The sequence below is a fragment of the Ambystoma mexicanum genome, chromosome 7p (assembly GCF_040938575.1).
Source record: "Ambystoma mexicanum isolate Mex_15411 chromosome 7p, UKY_AmexF1_1, whole genome shotgun sequence".
Taxonomy (NCBI): domain Eukaryota; kingdom Metazoa; phylum Chordata; class Amphibia; order Caudata; family Ambystomatidae; genus Ambystoma; species Ambystoma mexicanum.
Genome location: NC_090939.1, coordinates 649,097,768 through 649,121,744, shown reverse-complemented (window position 1 = coordinate 649,121,744; position 23,977 = coordinate 649,097,768). Strand labels below are relative to the sequence as shown.

Below are 23,977 nucleotides of genomic sequence, written 5' to 3'. Positions count from 1 at the left end.
CTGTTTGGCTTGATGTCAAAGCCTGGAAGCAGCCAACAACTGGTTATCCGCTGTGAAGAACAGTAAATGTGAGAAGCTGAAGCAACCTTTGATAAGTTGACAAAGAACACCAGAAGGGCCAAGTTTCTTTATTAAAGACAATTTAAGGCCATAATACGGGCTGATTAATGGTCTCTGGTCTAGAGAGCGGAGGACGAAAATAGAAGACATGGTGCACCCTATTCCCAGAGACGAGACAGCTACTACAAGGCTGAGTTCAAAGACAATGTGAATGACAGACGGCATGAGTGAGAAGAGATGATGGGCTAATTGGGTGGGAAGACACAGTAAAGTTCACCCACCAGCACCTGGCGTACCAGCTAATCTGATGCTAGAGAATCAAATGTTCTAGAAGGGTACAAGCGTGCCAACAATTATAGAAGGGCGTATAACGAAGAGTCTTTTAGTTTGAGAGTCAATGATGTGTTGTGTTTCTAATTAATGTCGAAGATGACTTGTACTAGAGGCAGGCTTAAGTTGCCCACCTGATTATAGAGACCCAATCACAATCCTATCCCGTATAGTAAGTATATTTAGGTAGTACCCTTAGTCCAACCACAATCTCCCATAGGTTTTCTTAATTTGCCATATAGTATGTCGTCACGCATGGCGAATATTTAGTATGTAAGTGTTGTTTTTTCATTAAATGTTTCGAGATTATGCTTTGCGACGTCCGTTGATGTCCTTTGTACTCCCTGTTTTAGACAATTGCAAATAAAACAGTTATTTGCCAACTTCCTGAGTCAGTCTTATTATTTAATTTTAGAAGTTATTCTTCTTCCCATCCATAGTATGATATGTTACCTTGAGTAAAAGGGCCTCTAGGGTTCAGCAGTGGAAAAGTAGTGTTTAATATTCACAGTTCCGGGCAATGGCTTCCTTCCCCTGGTTCCTTTCACCAATATGAAACGTTCAAACAAAGAATAACCAAGTTCTTTAGAACCCCAAGAGGATAGCCCCCTCCTATTGGTGCATTCTCAGTTCTCGGGGGGGGGGGGGGTGGGAACTCCTTTCCCCTGGTTTCGCTTCACTTTTCAAATAATTTATAATCCTAAGGGCATGTGACTTCCTGGGAATTCTCCTCACTCTTGACTTTACCTGGTATACTCTCCTGCCTGGACTTTCATACCATCTTTAAACACTGATCTTCACCTGGTGCACTCCCTTGCCAAGACTTTCACACAATTCGGATTCCGAGAGGTGCAGGGCCTCTACCACTGCTGGAGCAGTGTTGCCTCCACTCCAGGTGAGGATAGGGATGCACTCCCTGTGTGCCCAGACCGCCGCACCCCATTGGACACCTCGCCGCCACGAGTAGATTCGAAATCTGCTCTGTGCCCCATAATTCGATGCAAGCTGCACTGAGACAGCACCTTCCATAATTCTGCAAGTGCTGCTGTTAAAATCGTTTTACATCTTTGCCTCCATTAGTCACCTCGAGGCAAAACCAATTCAAAGATGGCCGCCCGCTATTTTTCTCCAGATCTCACTGCCCCTTCCAAGCTGGGCTAGGCCTGATTGGCCCATTGAACCTCCATCATTCAATCCCCTTCGCCGGCAGGCGAACGCCGGCACACCCACAAGGCTATCCAACAAGGCAACCCCTGTCCTGAGCCTGTCCAGAGACGTCAAAGGCCAGGGTCTGAAACTATGTACATTTCTCTCCTTGACTCCTTGGACATCCTAACCACTGCAGCCAGTTCGAACTATGTCTGGTAAGCATCTTAACGCTCACCCATTGATTGCCTAGCCACCATCTGTAAATTACACTGTGTCACGGAGCATGCTCTCTAGTATGATTGGGCCGCACTGTTTCTGATGTAATCCCGCTGCCCTTATAGTTCCGCGCTCACCGTGTGCCTTTTTATGTACCGTCGCAGTTGCAGCGACTCCTTGCTAACTATCTGTAAATGTACTGATCTGCTCTACTCGGACCACCCTCCTAAGGACAATTAGTTAAGGTAACTGTCCCGACTTTAGTCGCCTAACATCACTGTTTTAATACTGGTCATGTGCTTTGAGTGCCTGCTCACCCATATCACGCACGCGTTGTCGCTCATCCGCTACGCCCAGCGAAACAATTGCTCATCCTATGAATAAGACCTACTGACACCACTATTACTCTCTGCCTCTTAAAGATTTGATGTCCTACTAGTCACAGTACTTCCACCTGCTAGCATCGCCCACAACCTGATCGTGTCCTGGCAAAGTGCTCTGCAAGTTACTTCCTCTTGTGCCACAATATTATGATGCGTTATTTTTGTCTGAGCCAAGCAGCCCACTCATATGGTGTATTTCTAAGGCGCCCGCATCTATACTATTTGTATATGTAGCTGCCTTATTGTTCTGTTGTGATTGCCATTGTAACATTGTAATGACTGCCGCTACATATTTCAGCTGTCTAACCGCCTTGCTCTGAATTCTACTGCATACTAAGCTAATCGACTGTCTTGTTTTGAATGTTGGTCTCCTATTTCAAGTCCGTCTAGGCCACTCAGGAACTTCTGCCAAAAACAATCACCACTGCAACAAAGAAACCTAGGCCAACCTATGTTGCGAGAAAACACACGAACCCGACCTAGAACATTAGTATCGGCATAGCTGATAACATAACATAGGCTCAAGCAAAAGTAAAACTAAACCCAAACCAGCCACTCCCATCACACACACAACAGCATCTCCCGACCAGCTTACTCCCCGCTCCAATGCGTCCTCCCCTCGCACACTCAACAGAAAACCACATCAATCTACCGCCAAAACAATCAAAGAAGCACTTATCAACGCTAGATCATTAGTCGCCCATGCCCTAGACATAGCCAACATCATCTCTCTCAATGATCTAGACTTCATAGCTATTACCGAGACCTGGCTCCACGCAGCATCAGGCCCCACACTAGTGCTAGCCATCCCAAATGACTACACCATCTACCGCACAGACAGACAAACAGCCAAAGGCGGCGAAGTAGCCATTATTGCAAGAAGCTCCCTTAACATAAGACACATACTAAACCAAACATGCCCATCTGCTGAATTACTCACCATCAAACTATCCACAACTAACACAAGCACAATCACCATCCATCTTATCTATAGACCGCCGGGCCCCATATCCTCATTTAACGATGATAGAGCTCTCCTGCTCTCTAACAACACCAAACCCAATTCACAGATACTTATTCTAGGTGACTTCAACCTGGGGTACAATGATGAGAAAGATGACAAAGCAAGCACAGTTGCTAATATTATCTCAGAATTAGGACTTACCCACCACATCTCTCAACCCACACATAACAAAGGCTGCACCCTCGACTGGATAGCAGACCTCAACTGCAACACCTCCATCCTCTCCAACACATCATGTGCCTGGACTGACCATCACCTCATTACCTTCACCATCAACAAAGACAAACAAACACCTGCGTCCCTTCCCAACGCTCCACCCACACTCACAAGAAACAGCAAAAACATCACAGCAGAGAAACTCATCCCTCTACTCCAACCCATCATCGACTTCACACCTACCATTACCAACCCCACAGAATTAGTTGACCTCCATAACACTACCATTATCAAGGCCATAAATACTGTAGCACCACTCAAATTACGGAAAGCCAAACCACGCATGCACCTCAACTCCTGGTTCACTCCTGAACTAAAAACTCTCTGTAAAAACAAAAGACAAGCCGAATCAGCGTGGAAACAGTCTCCTTCCGCTACTAATAAAACCTCCTTCTCCCTAGCCTCCAATATATACAAGTCAGCAATCATCCAAACAAACAAAAAATATGCATAACAAGAGAATTTGCTATTCCGAATCGAACATCAAAGAGCTTTTTAACATCCTGAGAGACCTCGAGTCCCCATCCTCCATCTCAGACACATGCACCAAAGACATCTCTTGGTGTACCAACATAGAAGAAGCACTCATTGGCAAAATTGCTATGCTACAAGCTAAAATTGAGTCAAAGAAAGTCTCACCCTCGCAGACAATACCATCCCTCCCACCCACACCTCACGAATGGACAATAATAACCTATTCGAATTCTCCACCATCACTACCAAAGAGGTTGAAGACATGATAAATTCTCTGAAACCCTCCAAATGCCAAGGTGACATCTGCCCTGTGCCAGTTATCAAAGACGCGGCCAAACATCTTGCCCCCTTCATCACTTCTCTTATAAACTCATCCTTCACATCCAGCATAGTACCTAATAACCTAAAGAATTCCTGGGTTTTACCTCTACTCAAGAAACCCACGTTAGACCGTAGTGTCCCCACCAATTACAGACCTATTACTACTGTGCCCTTCCTCCTAAAAATCCTTGACAGAGCTGCCTACCTGCAGATCCAGAACCACCTAGAGAAAAATAACTTGTTAGGACAAAGACAATTGAGCTTCCGCCCTAAACACGTCACAGAGGCAGCCTTGATCGATCTTAAGACACAAATGGACAACCTTAAAGACAACGGCAAACTAGCCCTTCTTCTCCTCCTCGACCTTTCAGCTGCCTTTGACTTGGTAAATCACGATATTCTCTGTAAACATCTAGCCTCAGCAGCTAAATTCTCCGACAAGGCTAACGCCTGGATTCAGTCCTTCCTGAATAATAGATCCATGAGGGTCTTTGCTCCCACAGCCTCTGCCGAACCGGCCCCTGTGACATGTGGCGTCCCCCAGGGCTCCTGTGTTTTCCCCCACACTATACAATGTGTTTACGAAACCTCTCTTCGACTTACTGGACTATTTGGGTGTCATCTACATGAACTATGTAGATGACACTCAAATACTCATTCCAATAACAGGCGATTACGCCACCGACAACACAGTACTCAATTTATTCCATTATCCAAGACGACAAGACCGAGCTTCTTCTCCGAGGATCCCAATCCAGACTCAATAACCGCGACAAACTTTATCGGACATTCACCATTGATGGTAACAACATTTCTGTCTCCAACAGTGTCAACACTCTGGAGATTTACCTTGACTCCTCCCTTGCACTGACGAGACAAATCAACGCCGTCTCATCCGCCACAGCTTACACATGTAAGCTCATCAATGCCAGTAGACCTTACCTCTCGACCCCCAACTGCACTACCTTAACCAGAGCACTAGTACTCGCTAAAGTCGACTATTGCAGCGCTCTCTACCTGGGTACCAGCCAAAAGAACATCAACAAGCTTCAAGTTATCCACAATAACGCACTAAGAGCAGCTATGAACGTACCCAAACACGAGCACATCTCTGACGTCAGACGCTCCTGTCAATGACTATCTATACCCCAGAGAATCGAATATAAAACTCTCTCTCACACAGAAATGCTTATCCAACCAAGCACTTAGATACCTCTCGGACAACTTCACGCACCACACCCCATCTTGCCCAGCTAGATCAGCCCAAACACATTGCTTAAATATCTCAAGATTTAAGCTCCAAAATGCAGGCGGCGCAAGCTTCCCTGTGCTTGCCGCTAAAATCTGGAACTCACTACCAGCCGATTTCAGATCCGAACCATCCTTTCACTGATTCAGACACGGGGCCAAAACATGGCTACTTGCCAAAGACACCTAAAACGCCAACTAATTACCACACAAATGTACATACTGCCTGTAGAATCTGCACATTTACAAACCTTGTAAATACGTAAAATGTGTATACTATCAGTAACTGTTTATATAATGTCTATACTATCTGTAATGATTACCTACTGACCATGTATGTAATATTTTGGCTACTTTGTAACCATGCCAAGCGCCTGGATGCCCCAGGGCCAGGCATCGCTATATAAATAATAAACTAAACTAAACAATGAGCTTTAGGACACTTTACAATCTCAAGGATATGAATTCTTCTTGAGATACTCTTTCTTCTGTAACTTTTTACACAGACTTAATTTGGCCTGGTGTATTCTCCTGCCAGGGCTTTCACACAATGAGTTTTTTCCTTTTATCCATGAAATGATATTTGCCTACTCTTGGAGTATTGTTCCCTGTTTACCAATGTTCGTTTCAGTAATACATCTACATATAATATGCCTCTGCCCCTTTTCCCAGACTGTTCACTTTTACTTGGCTTTCTTTCACAATTGTTTTGCTTTCACTATGTGGCATAGCTAACAAGTATGTTGGCTTCTTCACAGATTTCACTTTGCTTGCGTGTTGCTTCTATGAAGTGGCCTACACTTTCAGCCAACCCGGTAACCCTTCCGTTTTCCCTGGGCTTACCGGGTGCTTGTAGTGTTACTTGCGTTTCTCTGCTCCGGTTCCTTTCGGGTTGCTGGCTCGGCTTGCTTGCTGTTAGCCGTGGTGCCCTCGCCGGATCTGTATTCAATTCCTGCTGCCTTGCGCTCGTGGGCAGCAAGCTGTCTAAACTTCGATTTCCTCTTTTGCCACCTGGGACACCCTCGACACTGTTTCACATGGCATCCTCTCGCTCAATGTACTTGTCAGTCTCTGTGCAAGTCGGCGTGCAGCTCCATGTCTGCAGCTGCCTCTGCTTGTCGTCATCTGCCAAAGACTAGAACGCTGTGTGGGCTTACCAATCTTAGTGATTTTCATTATTCTATCCCTCGTCATCGTCTCAGTTACTATCACGTCGTCCCTTGGCCACCTTGGGAGAAACTACCTAAGGGAAAGGAGTGATGACACCATCAGATTCATCACAGTGAGTATCAGGAACAAACCCAGCACCTAGAGGTAAATAGTTATGGCTTTGGTCCCTGAAAATACTGTTCCAGGAAGGCAGAATAACCTGTTAAGGGAACACCTCTTTTTATATGGCATGGTGAAGAATCCGGTCATGCAGGGAACTTTGACTCTGTGATAACAATGATCCTGGCTAAGACAGTCATCCTTCACAGGTGTGAGCCCCACCATCCAGAAGCAGAATCAGCTACGGATATGGCTCCAGGAGGACAGAGAAACCTTCACAAGACCGACACTGGCTGCTCAGTAGACACACGTGGGTTGCACACCTGCAAAAACGGCTGCTGCAGCAGGAAGACCGCGGTGGTCACCAGGGACGGCCCAGAGAAGCAGATGTGGCAAAGTGTTTTGGGCTCCCAACTTCCTTTCAGACGGTGGAAGCTTCCCGCACCAAGGTGGGAAACAGTGGTGGAAATGGCCTGGAAAATGGTCCCAAGATGGAGGGTCAGGCCCAAGCAAATGAGGACTAGCAGCAGGACGAGGAAGACCCAGGAAGGATGCCAATCATCCAGAAATGCAAATTGGAGCACAGGAGCATCCCTCCTGCTGGTCATCTTTCCCAGGCCCATCTAGCCCTTTCTTCCCCACTCCAAGGCGTGTGTGTAGTGAGAAGTAAAAAGTAGTGGACTAAGCTCTGCCCACTTTCCTTGAGCGGGGTTGCCGCTGAACGGCAATGGCAGCCTTATTATGGGGCTTTGTTTCGAGTGTCCCAGAAATGGCTTTACTGGGGAAAGGTGGACACTTTAGTATCTGGTGGTCTAGTGGGTTCAGGTCTCTTTGTGCGAGCATGCTTGAGCCTTTCTGCAGGCATTGTGGTCCTCTCGGCTGTCACTGCCCTCAGGTTTGGGGTTGTCTCTGGAGCTATCTCTATCCCGGCAACCATCTCTTTGACAATGCCAGGGCCACAATACAAAAAGTGTTTGCTTAAGGGATCTATTTTTATCCACATCATTTTCAACAGTTTAAGATGTATGATGTACCTTCATATACACATGTATGCCAACACCTAGCAAGGTTTGTTTTTAGGAAAATATTCCTTGCATTAAATAAATCCTTAAGAAGAAAATATGAATTGTGTGCTGAGAGTGCAAATGAAAAAGAACACACAAGTTGTCACTGCTCCTTTTAATTGGTACTCTACCCTAGATATGTCAGCTTAATATCGTATTAGTTTCACTGCTTATACACTCTTCGACCTGTGTATATTATTCAATACACACCATTACTGTATATGCATGCCTGCTAATTTCAGCCTGTGGATAAATAGGACGGCTCGCCTCATCCTTCTTTAAGTCATACTCAATTTCGGGTACTGTTTGTATTAATCTAGTATCAAGTCTTCCAATATTCCTGGGTATGAAAGTTACCCTCTTGCAAATTCTACGTAACCAAATTACTTAACATAGCTCTCATAGTAAACAAACTGCATTGTCAATATGAGTATTCTTCGCCACTTTTGCATAACTTAGATTTTCCTTTTGGTTTTACCGTAGTCTACTGTATGTTGTGATTTCTCCCATTAGGTATGAACTCTTTTCTCCCAAGCAATCTCCTAGGCATCTGCATATGTACTTGGCCCACCTATAACCTATATTGGCCTGTTGCCAAGTGGCATTTATGCCAGAGAGCAAGTGTCTTTTATGCCCGGCGTGTAGCTTACCACTTGAAATTGTTCACCATCCTTCCACTGGACTGATTCATTATCATGTTTAGATTGCCCATAATTTAAGCATAAATAGCCTGTTTTTTTAAAAATACTACCATGGCTACTTGTCAGAGGATAACAATGTAATATTTCTTCAGACATGGATCTAAGTGGAGGGTAGCGCTTGAGGAATGGCATGTTATGTACACTACAGTGAATAATTATGCACAATGTGTTTCGCATTATTCAAAAATTCAAGAATATAAAACATGTTTGTTTTTCTTTTCAGTATTAAAGCTGGACAGCTTCTCTCGTACATTCCATTTCAACTATACACCAAGCATTCAAATGCTCAGAAAGTTCTCAACTTCAACACTGCTTGGAAGCACAAGGAGACGTTGCCGGTACCTAGCCCTTTAGCCACTGAGCTCAACAGTGGGGTGTAAGTATCATTAGACTAGGAATAAGAAAGGCTGGCAGTGGTTACTAACCACTACTTTTTTCCGCAACATTTAAATGCATGTGTATGATTGGAGTGCAGCTACACAAGTAGCAAAGAACGTTATGCCAAATTCTTTTTCTTATGGATGGAGAAAATTGTTTCTGTTGGATATTTTTTAAGGTATTTCAAAAAAGGTAGCAGGCGCTCCTCTTCAGAAAGAACACGGCATGATAACCTGTTCTGAGATGAGTTTGCATCGTTTCCTTTCAGTAATCACTAGTGCACCCTCTGAGAACAACAACAAATTGAAAAAGTATGGTTGTTGCCCCAAAAAGGCTTCCAAAATTGAATAAAGGGAAACATATGTTTGTCCAATTTGCCTGGCTTTGCTCATTTGTTTTTTTTACTGAAACCGTCCTTGGGGCATTGGATACTTCCACAGGCAAAAGCCTTGTTTCAAGCTCTCCTTGCTCTAGGTGGCTATGTTGCAGACCAACGTTTTTTCAGATTCAACAAACCTATTTTTTTTAATGTGTTGCTGTTCTGAGGTGGCAGTAGCGATTTACTAGATTGTTTTAAAATAAAAATGATGAATTGGAATTCACATTAAAGCTAAATTATTATGAAATTGAAGAAAAAGACAAGGTAAGTATTAAACCAATTTGAAAAATAATAGATGAAGGTGTTAAAACATAATACACAGTGTTATTAATGTAAGGCTCTACACGTTAAAAGTCCTTCCCTTGCTGGAAAAGATGGGGCCTAGTGGCGTTTAGGCACTGGGCCCAATAAAGTCCCAATAAGCCCCTATGCAGGAGGTTTGGAGTATTTAAAGTAGGCTGAACAAGTGTTGACAGAGCCAACATGCAGTTTGTAAGAGTTTAAAATGTTAAGAAAAGTAAAGTTCTTTAGAGGTCCTCTCCCAATCCCGCCACCTTAGGGTAAGCCCATGAGGTGCGGGGGTAGGGGGGTTCCTAAACCAGGACTCTGCAATCATGGGGAGGTTGGGCAATGACTTTGTTAATCCCTCTGGAGGTAGGTGGAGATAGAAACAGGTATGTTAATTCACCCTTTATACTCCAATTTACTGAGGGACCACTTCTGGCGCTCTTGAATTCGCTGGGCTCACTTGCTTCGTGTTTTGGATCTGTCGGGGGAGGCCCATGAGTCGTTGGTCCATTGGCACTTTTGGCATTAGGATTTAGGCCGGGCTAGATGGTGGTTCGGTTCCACGCTATTGGAAGATGGTTCCTGGACTGGACAGCTGGACAGCCCTTGGCGCGATGAAGAAAGAACCACCATATTGTCGACAACGTCTGAGGACCCTAGGACAGGATGCAGGCAGAGATCAGTGATGGCTATCATGATCAAATACCAGAAGTTGACCCTGGTTGCAGAAACAAGCTGATTTTGCAAGGACCCTCTTTGTGCTGGAGAGCTGCAACTGCCACAAGTCGAGTGTCTGCGGAGTCCCAAGTACAAAATCGGCACAGTGATCCATGCAGCGAGGATTCCGGCACACTGCCAAAGGCTTCCAAGGGCAGGATCCTCAAGCAAGGGGTTGGAACTGGTTGTTCCGATGGGTCCAGGGAGGGAAGAACTGATGAAGGCTTTCTGTAGATCAACAAAGTAGCAGGGCTTCACCGGGACTGTTAGAGAAGAATGCTTGTTGGCGTCAATGACGAGGTCCGGGTCTTCAACAAGATGCCCCTTTTCAAAGGTCTTTGCTCGAATGACGATCTTAAGAACGGCTGCAAGAGTCCTCCTTTTATCTTAAGTTTTAGCTGGAGTCTCTCCTGAGTACACCAATTGCAAGTCTGCATTATGTTTATGTTTATGTGTAGCATTTGTATAGCGCACCAGGTACCCTAAGGCTTAAGGGCGCTTAGGAACGACAACACAAACGGTGAGTAACAAACTGGAGTGGAAACCAGCTCCAAGACCGGTTCATATGCAGAAATCGTGCACCGGTCTGGTCCGGCCTACGAAAAAAGTGCAGTTTTCAGGCCCTTTTTAAAGATTTCCACAGAGGTGGTAGTCCTCAGTGTAACTGCCAACGAGTTCCACCTAAGGGGTGCTGCTGAGATGAAGGCTGAGTCTCTGGATTTTTTGGTTTTCATACGTGGCATAGCCAAAGTATTTGTTTCATCCGACCGGAGGGATCGGATGTTATTTTTAACTGAGACTAGTTCTTTCAGATAAAGTGGCATAACTCCATGTATGCATTTCTGAGTGATAAGGAGAAGCCTAAACATAATCCTGGCCTGCACCGGTAACCAGTGCAGGCTACGCCGAGCCTCCGACACATGGTCTCTTCTTGATAGGCCTTTCACTACCCTAACTGCGCCATTCCATATGACCTGCAGCCGATGAATGTCCGATAACGGCAACCCTACAAGTAGACTACAACAATAGTCAATCTTGGAGCTGATTATGGCTCTTGACAGGGTTTCGGCATTAGATTCTGATATAAAATTCTGATATAAAAGGTCTGTGGCAGCGAAGCAGCTTGAGAAAATATGAGGCAGATGAGACCAAGTTGTTCACTTGTGCATTCATAGGTTTTTGTCCAGATAAATGCCTAGAGTCTTCACCTTACTCAAAACCTCAATATGGCAGCCATCTAAAATGAAAGATTTGTAGCTGGATCCTAGCTTATCTAATTTGGCCTCTGAGCCAATAATTAGAAGCTCAGTTTTTGAACTATTTATGGCTAGACCATTCACAACCATCCAATCCTGAATTTTCTTATATATTTAATTAATTCTTGATTCGTCTTCTGCATGGGACTCAGATATGGGGATGACACATTGAGTGTCATCCGCATAATTTGCAAATGTGATCCCCTCGTTCTCGAGCATCTGGAAAAAGGGAATCATAAATATATTATAGAAGCATGGCGACACACAGGCTCCTTGAGGGACCCCATACGTAAGAACAGTCGGCTCTGCTTCTGCAATGTCGCTGGCCACTCTGTTTTGTCTATTCTTCAAGAAAGAGATGACCCAATTAGTGGCTTCTTCCGAAAAATTGGCATTCTGCCTTAGCCTGGTGGACAGAATGTCATGGTCCACCAGGTCAAAGGCAGCCGACAAATCTAAGCTCATAAGAAGTGAAATGTGACCACTATCCATCCTCTGTAGGAGATGAGATTTAAGTGCCAGCAGAGCTGTTTCGTTGCCATGGTTCAAACTGAACCCCGACTGAAATTTATGATAAATCTGATTTTGTTCAAGAAAAATGGCAATCTGATTATAGGCCACTCTGTCTAGAATCTTCAATAAGAACGGAGTGTTGGTAATGGGCCTATAATTAGACCAGTAAGGGGGCAAAGATTAGGTTTTTTTAGCAATGGAGTAATCCATGCTTTTTTTATGTTGCTGGGGACTTCATTCACTGAAAGGGAAGCATTAACAAACTTGGTTAAGGCTGGAATGAGAACTGGGGAACATTCTTTGACTATAAGCGAGGAGCAAGGATCTCCTTTACAGCTTGTACTTTTTAAATTAGAAATTATCTTAGACAAGTCTTGCTCTAAGATAGGTTAAAAGCTGAACACAGCTTCACCCTCCGGTTTTCTGATGGAGGTTAAGGGACTGTTTCCTAGACCCTGAATCGACAAATTAATTTTCTTCGCCTCAATCCCCTCTCTAATTTTAACCAATTTGTTAGATAAGGCGGCTTGAATCTCCGTACACCATGCCTCATCCTTACTAAAAGTGACTTGAGCAAGTCTAGGTGCATGGGCCTGTTCTTTTAAGATTTTAAATAATTCACGGCTGTCTGATTTGGCCTCTATAATCCTGGTGTCAAAGGATTCCTTCTTGGCAGAGTAAATTGCTGTCTTGTAGACCTTTGCAGCTTTTTTGTAAGCGGCAAGGTCCAAACAATTTTTATTTTTGCGCCAGGTATGTAAAAGCTTAGTTTTCTTAGATTTAAGTAGCTGAAGTTCTTTGCTGAACCATGCATTGCGTACCTCTGCAGATATTGATTTAATTTTCAATGGTGCTAAGGTCTCTGTAATGGTACCCAACGCCTCCGAGAGGGTGCAGGATATTTCATCAAGCTTGTCTATACTACCAGTCTGTTCGTTGAGAGATGTGGCCCATTCCTCCATATGTGTGAGGGTTAACTTCCTACGTTTACGGGTCGTAATAGATATTTTAGGTGGAGGCGCTTTCTTTTCATAATAATCCGTCTGAATTGAAAAATAAATGCAAGAATGATCAGACCAAGGACACGCAAGCACCTGTTGATCATCAAGACTAAGATTAAGAGTCGAAACCCAATCCAGGGTGTGGCCCTGGATATGAGTTGGAACTCGAATATGTTGGGACATCTCAAGGGAGTCGAGGATAGTTACCATGTTCTTAGCTAGCACATCCGTAGCGCATCCAAACCACATATTGAAATCACCCACAAGAAGTAGTTTGGTTTTTGGTTTAAGGAATGCCAGTAATGAACTATTAAGAGACGCTGCAAAGGTAGAATCAGTTGAGGGTGCTCTGTATAATACCACAACACTCAAGGTGGTTTCTGCATTGATGGATACTTTAACCCTCAAAAGTTCTGAACCCTCTATGGGGTCAATCTTACATTCCTAGGTTTTAAAGTACGATTTAATAATGAGTGCACTCCCCCCCGCCCAAAGTCCTGCCCAATCTGACAATATGATACCCTACAGGGGTGGCCAATTACAATATAGGATCCGCAGCAGCATGACCCCAGGTCTCAGTAAGGGCACATATGTCCAGGTCAGAGTCCTGAATAATGGCTGCTACCTGAGTAGCATGTTTTACGAGAGATCTTGTATTGAGCAACATACATTTAAGAGAACAAGTGGTTGTGTTAGGAGGGTCCACACATGATTGGGCATTTTTAATTGTGTGTGACTTAAGGTTGAACATGGTTTCATGTGTGTCTGGCTCCTGTAATATGGAATCTGGAGAGGTTAAAATGTTCAAAGGGAGAATCAAATTTTGGGTGTGGGGTATTGAATCTGTGCTTGGGCTGTTTATTAATGCATTTAAAGATTTAGGAGGGAACTGACATCGGAGGGAGGTATTAACCACATTATTTGGTGCCAGTGAAATGGGGCTGGTTTTGATCCTAGACGCCCAGTCTGCAAACTGGCAGGGCTGTCCATTCCTGGACAGCCTTCAGCCACCACATCTGCCCAGCAACCGACACACTTGGCCAGGATGCAGACTGGGGCTAGACAGCTGAGGGAATATCCTAATGTAGGACAAAGTTCTCCCGCACTGATAGAACTGATCAGTACCCACAAAAACAGTTGAGTTTAGCAAGGCAAGTAAAGCAAAAAAAGGCTTTACTTGACTCCAAAAGCCAGCTTCAAAACAGCAAAATGTGTGGTGGTTACATAGATGTCTTAAGGCAAAGCCGCAAAAAGAACATTTTCCTAAGAAGTGATATCAACAGAATCCTCGAGACTCCGGTTTCACATTTAATTTATTTCCCAGGAGGTGGGGTTGGATGAAGGGCTACCAAGTAGGTTTACACTCTGGAAAAGATTACTTGGAGAATTAGTATCTGGATTGAAGGGAAACGTAATGGATGCATCAACGGTTCCTATAGGTGGCCTATTACAAGGCACCAAGTCCCAAAGTCTCTAGTCTATGCAGGACTTATTGTCCAAAGGCCATACATCTCTTGCACAGGGCTTCCTGCTCTCCTTAGTTGTCTCATTTGATTGCTTCTGGGCTGCGCATGTTGTCTTCCTAGGCTCTTGCTGGTATATATGCAATACATTGATCAACAAGAACTTTTCATTCTCCCTTGCTTAGGGGATACTCAAGACTGCAACCCCCCACAATCCGTTTGCTTGGTTGCTTGTCTGTCTGAAGTTATTCTCACCGACCAGTCAATAGACTCCCACTGTAGCCCATTAAAGGCTCTGTTGCTCATCTTCTCTAGATCTGTAGCTCTATGGGAGGATAGCTCAGGGGAAAAATGCTTGCCTTGGAAGCAAGACGACACAGAGCACCACAGGTTTGATCCCTGGGTCCGCGCTTAGAAACCTCTGGGTATTAAGCACGTTATAAATAACCTATCATATCATTTATCATATGGCAGGGTCCAAGCTATAGACCACAGGTGGCTATTAACGCCTCTCTTTTCCTGGCAATCACAGAACTTAACTGGTCCTGGGCTATTGCCCACAGGCTGATAATGTACTCTTACTTGATGGTCTCTGGTCCTAGCCAGAGCCTAGTAAATAGTCTGCAACACATTTCCCATACTGCCGGTTACTCTCAAATCCTGAGTTATAGCGCCCAGTAAGCTCTGCTGCCTTGCTTGTACCTCAGCTCTTCCACAGGATGATGCACTGCTCTGAACTGCTGTCCCATCTATCTCTCCCGCTGGCTTTTGTTGCCTCTTTTGTACTCGGCCGCATGTCTGACGAGGCCTAATACTGAAAAGGATTGGTTGAATTGTTCTCCTGTTTCATGCAGTTTCTCTGATTGGCCTTAACCTTTTTGTTTCATTTCCCCCATCTGTTTTGCCATTCCTTCACATTGCTCTCATGTGTTTCAGGTTCTTGATGTATCTGTACTTCTTATTACTTCACCGATGTAGGCAATGGGACTAATAGGTCTTACACTATTTTCAAGTCAGGCGGATCTGTCATGTTTCCCACGCAGTTCCACACCTTCCTCTCGTCCTGTGCCAGTAAACTGCTTGTCATTTTCTTTGTGTATGCGCAGCTTCTATGTTTCCCGGTGCTCCTGCAAACCTGTGCTCCTGGAGGGCAATTGTTATCTTATGCTGGCGGACCCACAAACAGCTCCTTTATGTGGTAGGACACTCTCTATCTTCTGGGTCACAACTATTTAAGTCAGCCTAGCCTACTGTAGGATTTCATTTTCTTCCAGTCTCCATGTTTTTGGATGTAGGGGCCATGGGGTCACACCTGTAACAGGTTGGGGTGGCGAACCAGCCCATGGGGATCCTTTTGTGTACTGCCTCCAATGGTGATATCTTGGAGTGGGCAGCTCCCCCTGTACCGCCAAGCTCCATGCTAATGCCTTACCGGATCCATACGTGGGCCATCCTCACAGTACGCATGTGAATTCTTCTAAAAGATAGCAAGCATGAAGGAACTATTTGTAAATTGGTTTTAACACTTATTCACCAGAATTGGCATCATTTATTGCCCAATGTCCACCTATCTTGCAACACAGACATCCTGCAGAGAAAAACCCTGCTGCCCTGCAGAAGAAGGAAGGAGGCAAGGGAACTGAGAACCCTGGTTCGCTAGACGAAAAGTGATGAGAGTTTGACTAAACACATACACCCTCTGCCTTCTGACTTCTAAAAATTGCAGACAACAACGGATGGGTTTTGGGCACGATTTTTGCTGCTTTCCTCCCATGGTACATCCAATCCTTTTTACCACCTCGAGCCAGTGGATGATGGTCCCAGGAGTGGAATGAAGAGAATCTTTGGGCCGCTAGGGGCCGGTCACCCTAAACTCACCAAACATCCATCCATGGTCAGGGGCACCTGAGAATGTTAATAGTTTGGTCCTGTGGGTCATCAAGCCTACTTTTTGTGAGCTGTGAGCTTTGAGGACATACCCGGGTCCACCGATCCTGCTGCAAGATTCGAGGACCCAGTTGCAAAGTCTGTGAACCCACAACTGCCCCAAGTAACCACATACACTACAGGGGGACACATGAGCAAGGTTAGAAACACCCCTGGAAACACCCCTGGAGCCCATACATTGTACCTACCAGCCCAAAAATCAATTGGCAGACATCTTCCTTCCACAGGAAGCTTTCCCACACCCATCATACACACACAAAATCCAAGATAGCAACTGGATGTAAGTTTAGGCCGAATCAACCACAACTGGACCCAGGTAAGACTAGCAGCAACAGCCAACCTCATCCCTCAGACAAGTTAGAATCACAGGTACACACCCTCACCCAGAGTTCCAACATGAGGTATGGCTCTCCCCTATAAAAGCGAAACAGCCCAGTCTGGCAATGTGGGTTTCAGTATGTTCGCATTTGCAGACGGCTGGAGAACGGTGGAAGAAGAGGCTGTTTAAGCAGAGGAGGCTGGATATATGTTGGCAGGGGAGAGCAAGAGAAGGTAGTGAGAGAAGTGTGGGAGAAGGAGGAGATGTAGTCATCAAGAGGGGTAGAGTGAACAGGCAAAGGTGTTGCTAGTAAAGGGGATTAATATCCGGAAGGGAGAGGGGACAGAAGGAGGCGGTCGTCGTAAAAAGGACCAAGTGGAAGTGGTAACATCAGGAGAGGAGACCAAACAAGAAGGTTGTGGTAATAAAGGAAGTGATTATATCTATAGAAGAGAAGGAACAGAAGGAGTTGGTTGTAATAAAGGAGGTGGTAATATTAGGAAGGGAGATTGGGCAGGAGGGGGTGGTATTAAATGAGAACAAGGCAGAGGTGGCACCATCAAGAGCAGTGTGTGTACAGGTGGAATATGTAAAATCAGAAAGCAAAAATAGTGAGAAGCTGGTGGTGGAAATACAGCAGGTGGTAACAACCCAAAGTCAAGAATTTGCATGCAAAGGTGATGAGAAGAAAGAATTGAAGAGGAGGTTCGAACCAACCAAGAACAGGAAAAGTCCAGGATGAGATGCAATCTGAATCGAGTTTTAGTAAGGAGGTGATAGAGGAGTGGGTGCAATAGAAGGACATAGAACCCCAGGCACAGGAGGAGGTGTGGACATAATAGCCTGGAAGTGACACAACTGCTGCCACATCAGAGGAAAACAGTGATATTTGGTTGGTATGGCAACTGACAATGTTATTGATGAGCATTGGCTGCATTACAAATTATTTTTGATGTCCTTCTGCTCACCACTTGTTCTGCTTCTTTGTAGTCTTTCTACTTCATCATCGTCCTTCTCTTTTGTTACTGTCCGACCGTTTCATTATCGTCTTTCTTTGTCCCAGTACTTTTCATTGGTCTGTCCTGTTCTTTTGTGTCTGTCCTGTTCCTGGCTCAGTCCTTCTCCTTGCTCACTGTCCTTCCCCTCACCTCGGCTCCAGCCCTTCTCACCTTCGCCCCACTCCTTTTCCCCATCCTTCTTTTGCCCCACATTCCCCTTGGTCCCCGCCATTCCCCCTCACCCTACCCCCATGCCCGTCCTGCATCCTTCTTATCCCCTACCTCCTCGTCCTTCTTTTCCCCCTCACCCTCATCATTCCTGTTCCCCCCCCCTCAATCTCATCCTTCACATTCACCTTTATCCTTCACCTCATCCTTCTTCCGTTTCTCCGTTCCCCCATCGCCCTTGTCCCTTCCCCATCCCCCTTGCCCATCCCCCATCCCCCTTGCCCTTCCCACATCGCCCTTACCCTTCCCTTTCCCTCTTGTCACCTTGCCCGATTTTGACCTCCTTCTTCCCCTTCAACCATCCCTTGGTCCCTCTCCATTCCCTTTGAACTCGTCCTTTTTCTTGGCTGTTGTGCTTCTCTGTCCCCTTCCCCTTTGCCCTCGTCCTTCCCCTTTGCCCTCGTCCTTCCCCTTTGCCCTCGTTCTTCCCTTTCGTGCTCGTCCTTCGCCCACGTCCTTCCATGTCACTCTTGTCCTTCCTCTTCGCTTCACCCGTATCCCACCCCCTTCGCCCATGCCCTTCCCTTCACACTCGTCTCTTCCTTTCACCTTCCCTTTCCCCCTTGTCCTTCCCTTTCCCCCTTGTCCTTCCCTTTCCCCTCATCCCTACCTTTCCTCTTGTCCTTCCCTTTCCCCCTTGTCCTTCCCTTTCCCCTTTGCCCTCGTCCCTACCTTTCCCCTTTGCCCTTATCCTTCACCCTATCATAGTCCCTTTTCTTCATCACAGTCCTCCATTATTGTTGAGCCAGAATTCCTTTTTTGCGGATTCTATGGCCACTTTTGGCAGCCCCATAGTGTTTTTGGTTCCGCCACCCGGGATGTCGTTTTTGGGTTCTTTTTGGTGGCCAGAGGGACTTCCCCACAATGGTAGCTCCATATTGGTCCTAACTGCTTTAGGCCTGCGTAGGCCCCTGGACTATCCTTCTCACTTTCTGTGGGGGTGGCTATGGTTGGGTGGCAGTCGTACTGACCAACCATTATGGTTGGTCATCTGACTCTCTGCCCCCAGAACCCTTCTAGTGAATGGCTGGCTGGCCTTTTACCAACCCCTTTGTGGGTATGTAGGCTTTGACCTGCCCCTGTTGCACTCTCCTCGTTTCCTGTTCTGCAATGAGGAAGAAGCCGGTCTGCTGACTTGCTGAAAGATATTTTTTGCCTCGATTCCTGCTGTTTTTGCCATTTTCTAATCCTTACCTGGCCATAATAACCTGGTGTACTGGTTTGAGCATATCCTAATTTGCATGTATTGCCTCTGGAGGTCCAGTCCGGGGCCCCTGAAGTCTTGTACTATCTTCTCACCTTTTCTGGGTTCATCCTTCCTTGCAAGGACCATTTCTGGGCCATTTTACAACCCCGCCCTCCATTTACTGCCAGAATCTTCTGATTGGCTGCAGGCCAGTGCAGGAGTCCAGAAGGTGTTTGCAACCTCAACTAGCCACCACATCTTCACCTTGGGACATCCGAGGATGCCACCAGCCGTTGTCCACATACTGGGACCGTTTTCTACTGCGTTGTCTTTCTTCTTGGATCACCAAGCTGCCGGGAGCTGCTTCTATGGGTCACCTTTCGGAGTTGTCCTAGCCAAAATCATTGATGCAGGCTTCAGGGCAGACATATTGGGGAAGGTACTTTTTTTCTTTCTTGGGTTGCTGGGGCTGATGTTGGCACAGGGTTCAAGTCTTAGAGTACCAAATTCTGCAAGCCGCACATGTGGGAAAGAGCAGTTTACTCACCAGGTTGTTTCGTACTGCTGAAACATTTTACGCCAAACCTACCAACATGAGTACCTAACTTTGGGTCCGGGGCCAGGGTTTATTCAAGATATTCACCCCTACGTGACCCGGTGAGGTAGAGATTCCTGATGGGCGAGTCTTTACCGTAATCCCCGTAGACTTCTATTGGGGGGTCTTTCTGATCTGTTGCTTGTTTCGAGGGGATTGGTTCCTCCGACGTATTCCACATCTATGACAGAAATCACCACATCTGTGCTGCTTCGGAATTATTTTTTGGCGTCGGTGTCCTGCATCGATGACGTCGATACGCTGTCCCTCGAGGGCCTCCGTCGAGCCGACGCCACTGGATGTTATAAGTAGGACGCACAACGCCCGTAGCCTCAGTTCCGTTTTTTCCACAAACGTGTTTGGATCGGAATCTCGGCAGGCCTCGGTTCTTCTACCTGTTGAATCGGTTCTTCGTTCTTGGTTTCTTGTGAGAATCATGTCTTCGTCGTCTTCTACCCCAAGGTCGGGCTTCAAGAAGTGCTGCGACTGCGGTTCCAAGATGTCGCTTACGGACCCGCACAACATCTGCCTGTGGTGCCTCGGCGAGGACCACGCCACCGATCACTGCGATGAATGCCAGTCTTTGACGTCAAAGGTTTTGCAGGAGCGGAAGAAGAAGCTATCTGTAGGTAGGGTTTCCAAAGCCCTTAAGTCGAAATTCGCTGGGCTTTGACCGACGATTCGAGGGGCGACTCTCCATGTCGGCATAAGTCCAGGGGGGTCTCGGTCCCAGAGTGGGTCCCGCCATTCCTCTGCCTCTTCTAGGCACTCTCGAAAGCGCCGTCACCGGTCGCCTTCCCCGTCCTCGTCCGAGGACTCCGCCAGACGGCGGGTAGCTTGTCCCAACAAGCATTAATCTCCGACGGAATGGGATGCATTTCGCAAGGAGTTGATGGCGATTTTCATATCGCACGGCTCCGTTCCATCTGCGCCTTCGAGAGAAGCCGGCAAAGAACGTACTAGAGCCACTGCTCGCACGCCTTCGGGCTCGGGTGGTCGGCAGTCATGACCCTTGCCCCTGGCCTGCACTGGCAAGTCAGCCTTCAAGTTAGGGCCAGGTCAAAGACCTTAAAACCTCATCCAAGACTCATCCAAGACTCTCTTGGAGTCAGTCCTGGCGCCTTTGGCGCCAGGCTCATAACCATCATGAGGACCAACATTAGAATGGGACTATTTACTTGAGACTATTTAACTTTGGGGGCTGGTGGGTTCTACACACATAGCTCAGTTACAAGGAACTGAGCTATGCGGTCTAGTCTTTTGGGTGTGGCAGGCCTGGGACTACTTTACTTGGACTACTTTGGATGTGGCAGGCCTGGGACTATTTTACCTGAGACTATTTAAACCACACCCAAACAGCAGAACATGCTTTGCGTTATTCTGCTGTGGGCAGCGTAACGCTCACCGTGTCCAGTTCTTTGATGCAAGCTTACCTGGAACAGTATCCTGTCTTCAATCCATGCTCACTATTCTTAGAGAGGCACAGCTCCTCCCTACTGATGAGGTCCAACCAGACCGAAACACATGTCTGGGGATGCTGTTGGTACTCTTGTTCAGAAGAGAATTGCCTAGCATTTCGGTGCTGGACTGCCCCAGGGCAGGACAAAGACTGATATGTTTGGGATATTTCTTTTCTGTGAAAGATAGTGAGCTAAAGACTCTGGGTAAGTCTCTCGTAACCAGGACCAATGTCTGGCAGAGGGACTCCCAGGACCCCCCTTGTTAATTTTCAATCCCTCGCTGACTTCAGTTCCACTCACCTGAAGGTACAAACTTCATCATCCGGCACCGCATGCATACTGGAATACCATAACATGGAAAGAGGAGAAAGAAAGACCGCATTAGTAAGCGTTTACTCACGTTTCCTCCAGAATGAAGAAAGCGACACAATTCTTACCTGGGTAGTCATCTCCGGGTCAGTATCATTGCTGGAACATTACGGCGCTCGGCGAGGAACATCGCAACCTGCAAGGAGAGAAAAGACACAGGTTAGCAATATAAAAGGCGAAACAGCGCCGCGCATCGCACATTACTCACCGGACCGCATCGCTCACACCGCGCTTTCGTCTACCGGCCCATGCTCATCTTCAAACTGCATGACAACACCAAAATACCTTTCCATACCTAAAAGGAAAGAAGCAAGACATTCTTCGAACTAAGAGGAACATAAGAAGTGCATATAAAGAATGTAATGCAGCAAACCTACGGAGTCGGAGCAGCCCTGGATTCCCAGAGGGGGGCTTGCACCAGTGAAGGAAATTGGTCGCTGCTCGCCCCCACATCTACGCGCCCCTGCCATGAGGAGCAGGATGGAGAATCCACCTTTTACAATATTAAGGTGAGGAGAAGTCCCAAGGAGGGAGGAAGGAGTTGAGGCCAAGGGAGGTGGGAAAACATAAAGACAATCTGGTATTGAATCCAGCTCTCCTATATTGCAGATCCATCTTTAACCAGAGGCATTACCAAGGGACCGGAAGAGGGTTCGAGAGTGCAAATCATCCAACCAGGGCTGGGTGGCGTCCCCGTGGATACCAGGTGAGCGTAACATCAGCACGATCATCAGGAGCCGTCAAGGTCCCGATCGGACAAGGTGGATCGCTCTAGCCATGCCCGCTCCAGGTCCTGGTCCTCGTTGCCCTCAAGACTGTTGGAGCCTGTGAGGCCTTCTAAGAAGGCATCAACACTGTCAGCGCCATGTCCTACGAGGGGCTCTCTCGAGGCTCCGCCTCCGAGGAAGTCATCGAGGCCGTCGAAGGACATGCTGGGGGCTCCGGCCTCAAAGCCGTTGTCGAATTCGTCGACGCCGATTCCGTTGACACCCTCGATGCCTTTTTGAGGAGGCTTTATCGGAGGTTCCCCGGAGACCGGTGGAAACCCTGAGGAAGGCCCCGAGTAAATCAGTGAGGCCTGTGTTTGAGCCTTTTTCTGTACCCTCATCCATGGATTTATTCCAGCCTTTGGATTACATCTCAGAGGTGGATGAAGGGTCAGATGTGGAGGGGTTTGTTCCTGCTGAGGTTCCTGGTGACCTGTTATCAGGTCATAGCCAAATGGAAGACCTGCGTCAATCCTTAAATGACGCCAGTGGTCTGGACACCTCTCCGGAGGTTGAGTTTGGCAGGCCTGAGCCTGGTACACACGCTGAGTCGTCGTACAGACATCTCATGTCGAGGGTGACGGAGTACTTGGGGTGGTCTGCTCCACTCGTGGATTTTCTGCAGGATGACCCGACAGATATTTTGGACCAAGGTCCACTCACTGACCCGGTGCTGCCATTTCATATGGCCTTACAAAGAAGGGTCGCGGCGGCTTGGACTGCTCCGGAGAGACTCCCGGCAGTGAATAAGTCACTACCGAAAAAATACCGTCTAGCCTGTGGCGACCCCGGCTACTTGTCTGTGCACCCCACTCCGGAGAGTTTGGTGGTGCAGGCGGCTACGCCCCCAGCAAAGCAGGCTGCATACCCTACCATCTCTCCGGATAGGGACGACAAGCGCTTCGACGGTTGGGCGAAGTAAGTGTTTTCATCTGGGGGTATGGCTTTAAAGGCAGCCAATTCCGTTTGTGCCTTGGCAAGATTCACTCACACTCTGTGGAATTGTGTATCTTTGGCGGCTGTATTCCCGAAGGGGAGGAACGGGATGCCATGTGTGAATCCGTTCAATCGGGTCTGGACGTGGCAGACTGTGTCAGCCGGTCCATGGCGGCGAGCACTGTGTTGTGCAGGTTTGCATGGTTGCGAAAGTCAGGGTTTGCTCCTGATGTGCAGTCCCGGCTTCTCAACATGCCCTTTGGTGGTGACCATCTTTTTGGCAGCAAGGCTGACGAGAGCCTTGCGAGGTTGCAGACCTTCAAAGCTGCAGCGAAGTCGTTGAGCTCTGCAGTATGTCATCCTCCGCCTTTTCGTCCTAGGGGACCGCAATGGAGGGGAGGTTCCTTTCGATACTACTCTTCCTTTGGTAGATCGAGGGGAGCTGCCAGTCAAAGGGGCCAACGTAGGAGTACCAGAGGTGGAAAACAAGGTACTTGAGGTGCCAAAGCCGCTCGGGCAGTTGCCTCTTTGCCCTCAGGCACTGCTGCAGCTGCTTCAGCTCAGTCATGAGGCCATGTACCATGGTTCGCCGGTTGGGGGAAGGCTGGCGCAGCATCTTGTAGAATGGCGTGCCATTACTTGAGATGAGTGGGTTCTGGAGATCATAGCCCACGGCTACTGTCTTCCTTTCCGGCAGAGGCCTCAGGACAATCCACCGAGGA

The 23,977-nt window shown here is 46.9% G+C and overlaps 1 protein-coding gene across 4 annotated transcripts in view; it reads left to right on the top strand.

Annotated features, from left to right (window-relative positions):
* REV1 (REV1 DNA directed polymerase) overlaps positions 1-23,977 on the top strand; it is a 1,193,441-nt gene that overhangs the window by 185,944 nt on the left and 983,520 nt on the right. For all 4 annotated transcript variants that reach the window (XM_069636691.1, XM_069636693.1, XM_069636692.1 and 1 more), the window contains one exon: positions 8,679-8,831. In XM_069636691.1, the coding sequence (XP_069492792.1) occupies positions 8,679-8,831 (153 nt within the window). The remainder of the gene's footprint in view (positions 1-8,678; positions 8,832-23,977) is intronic.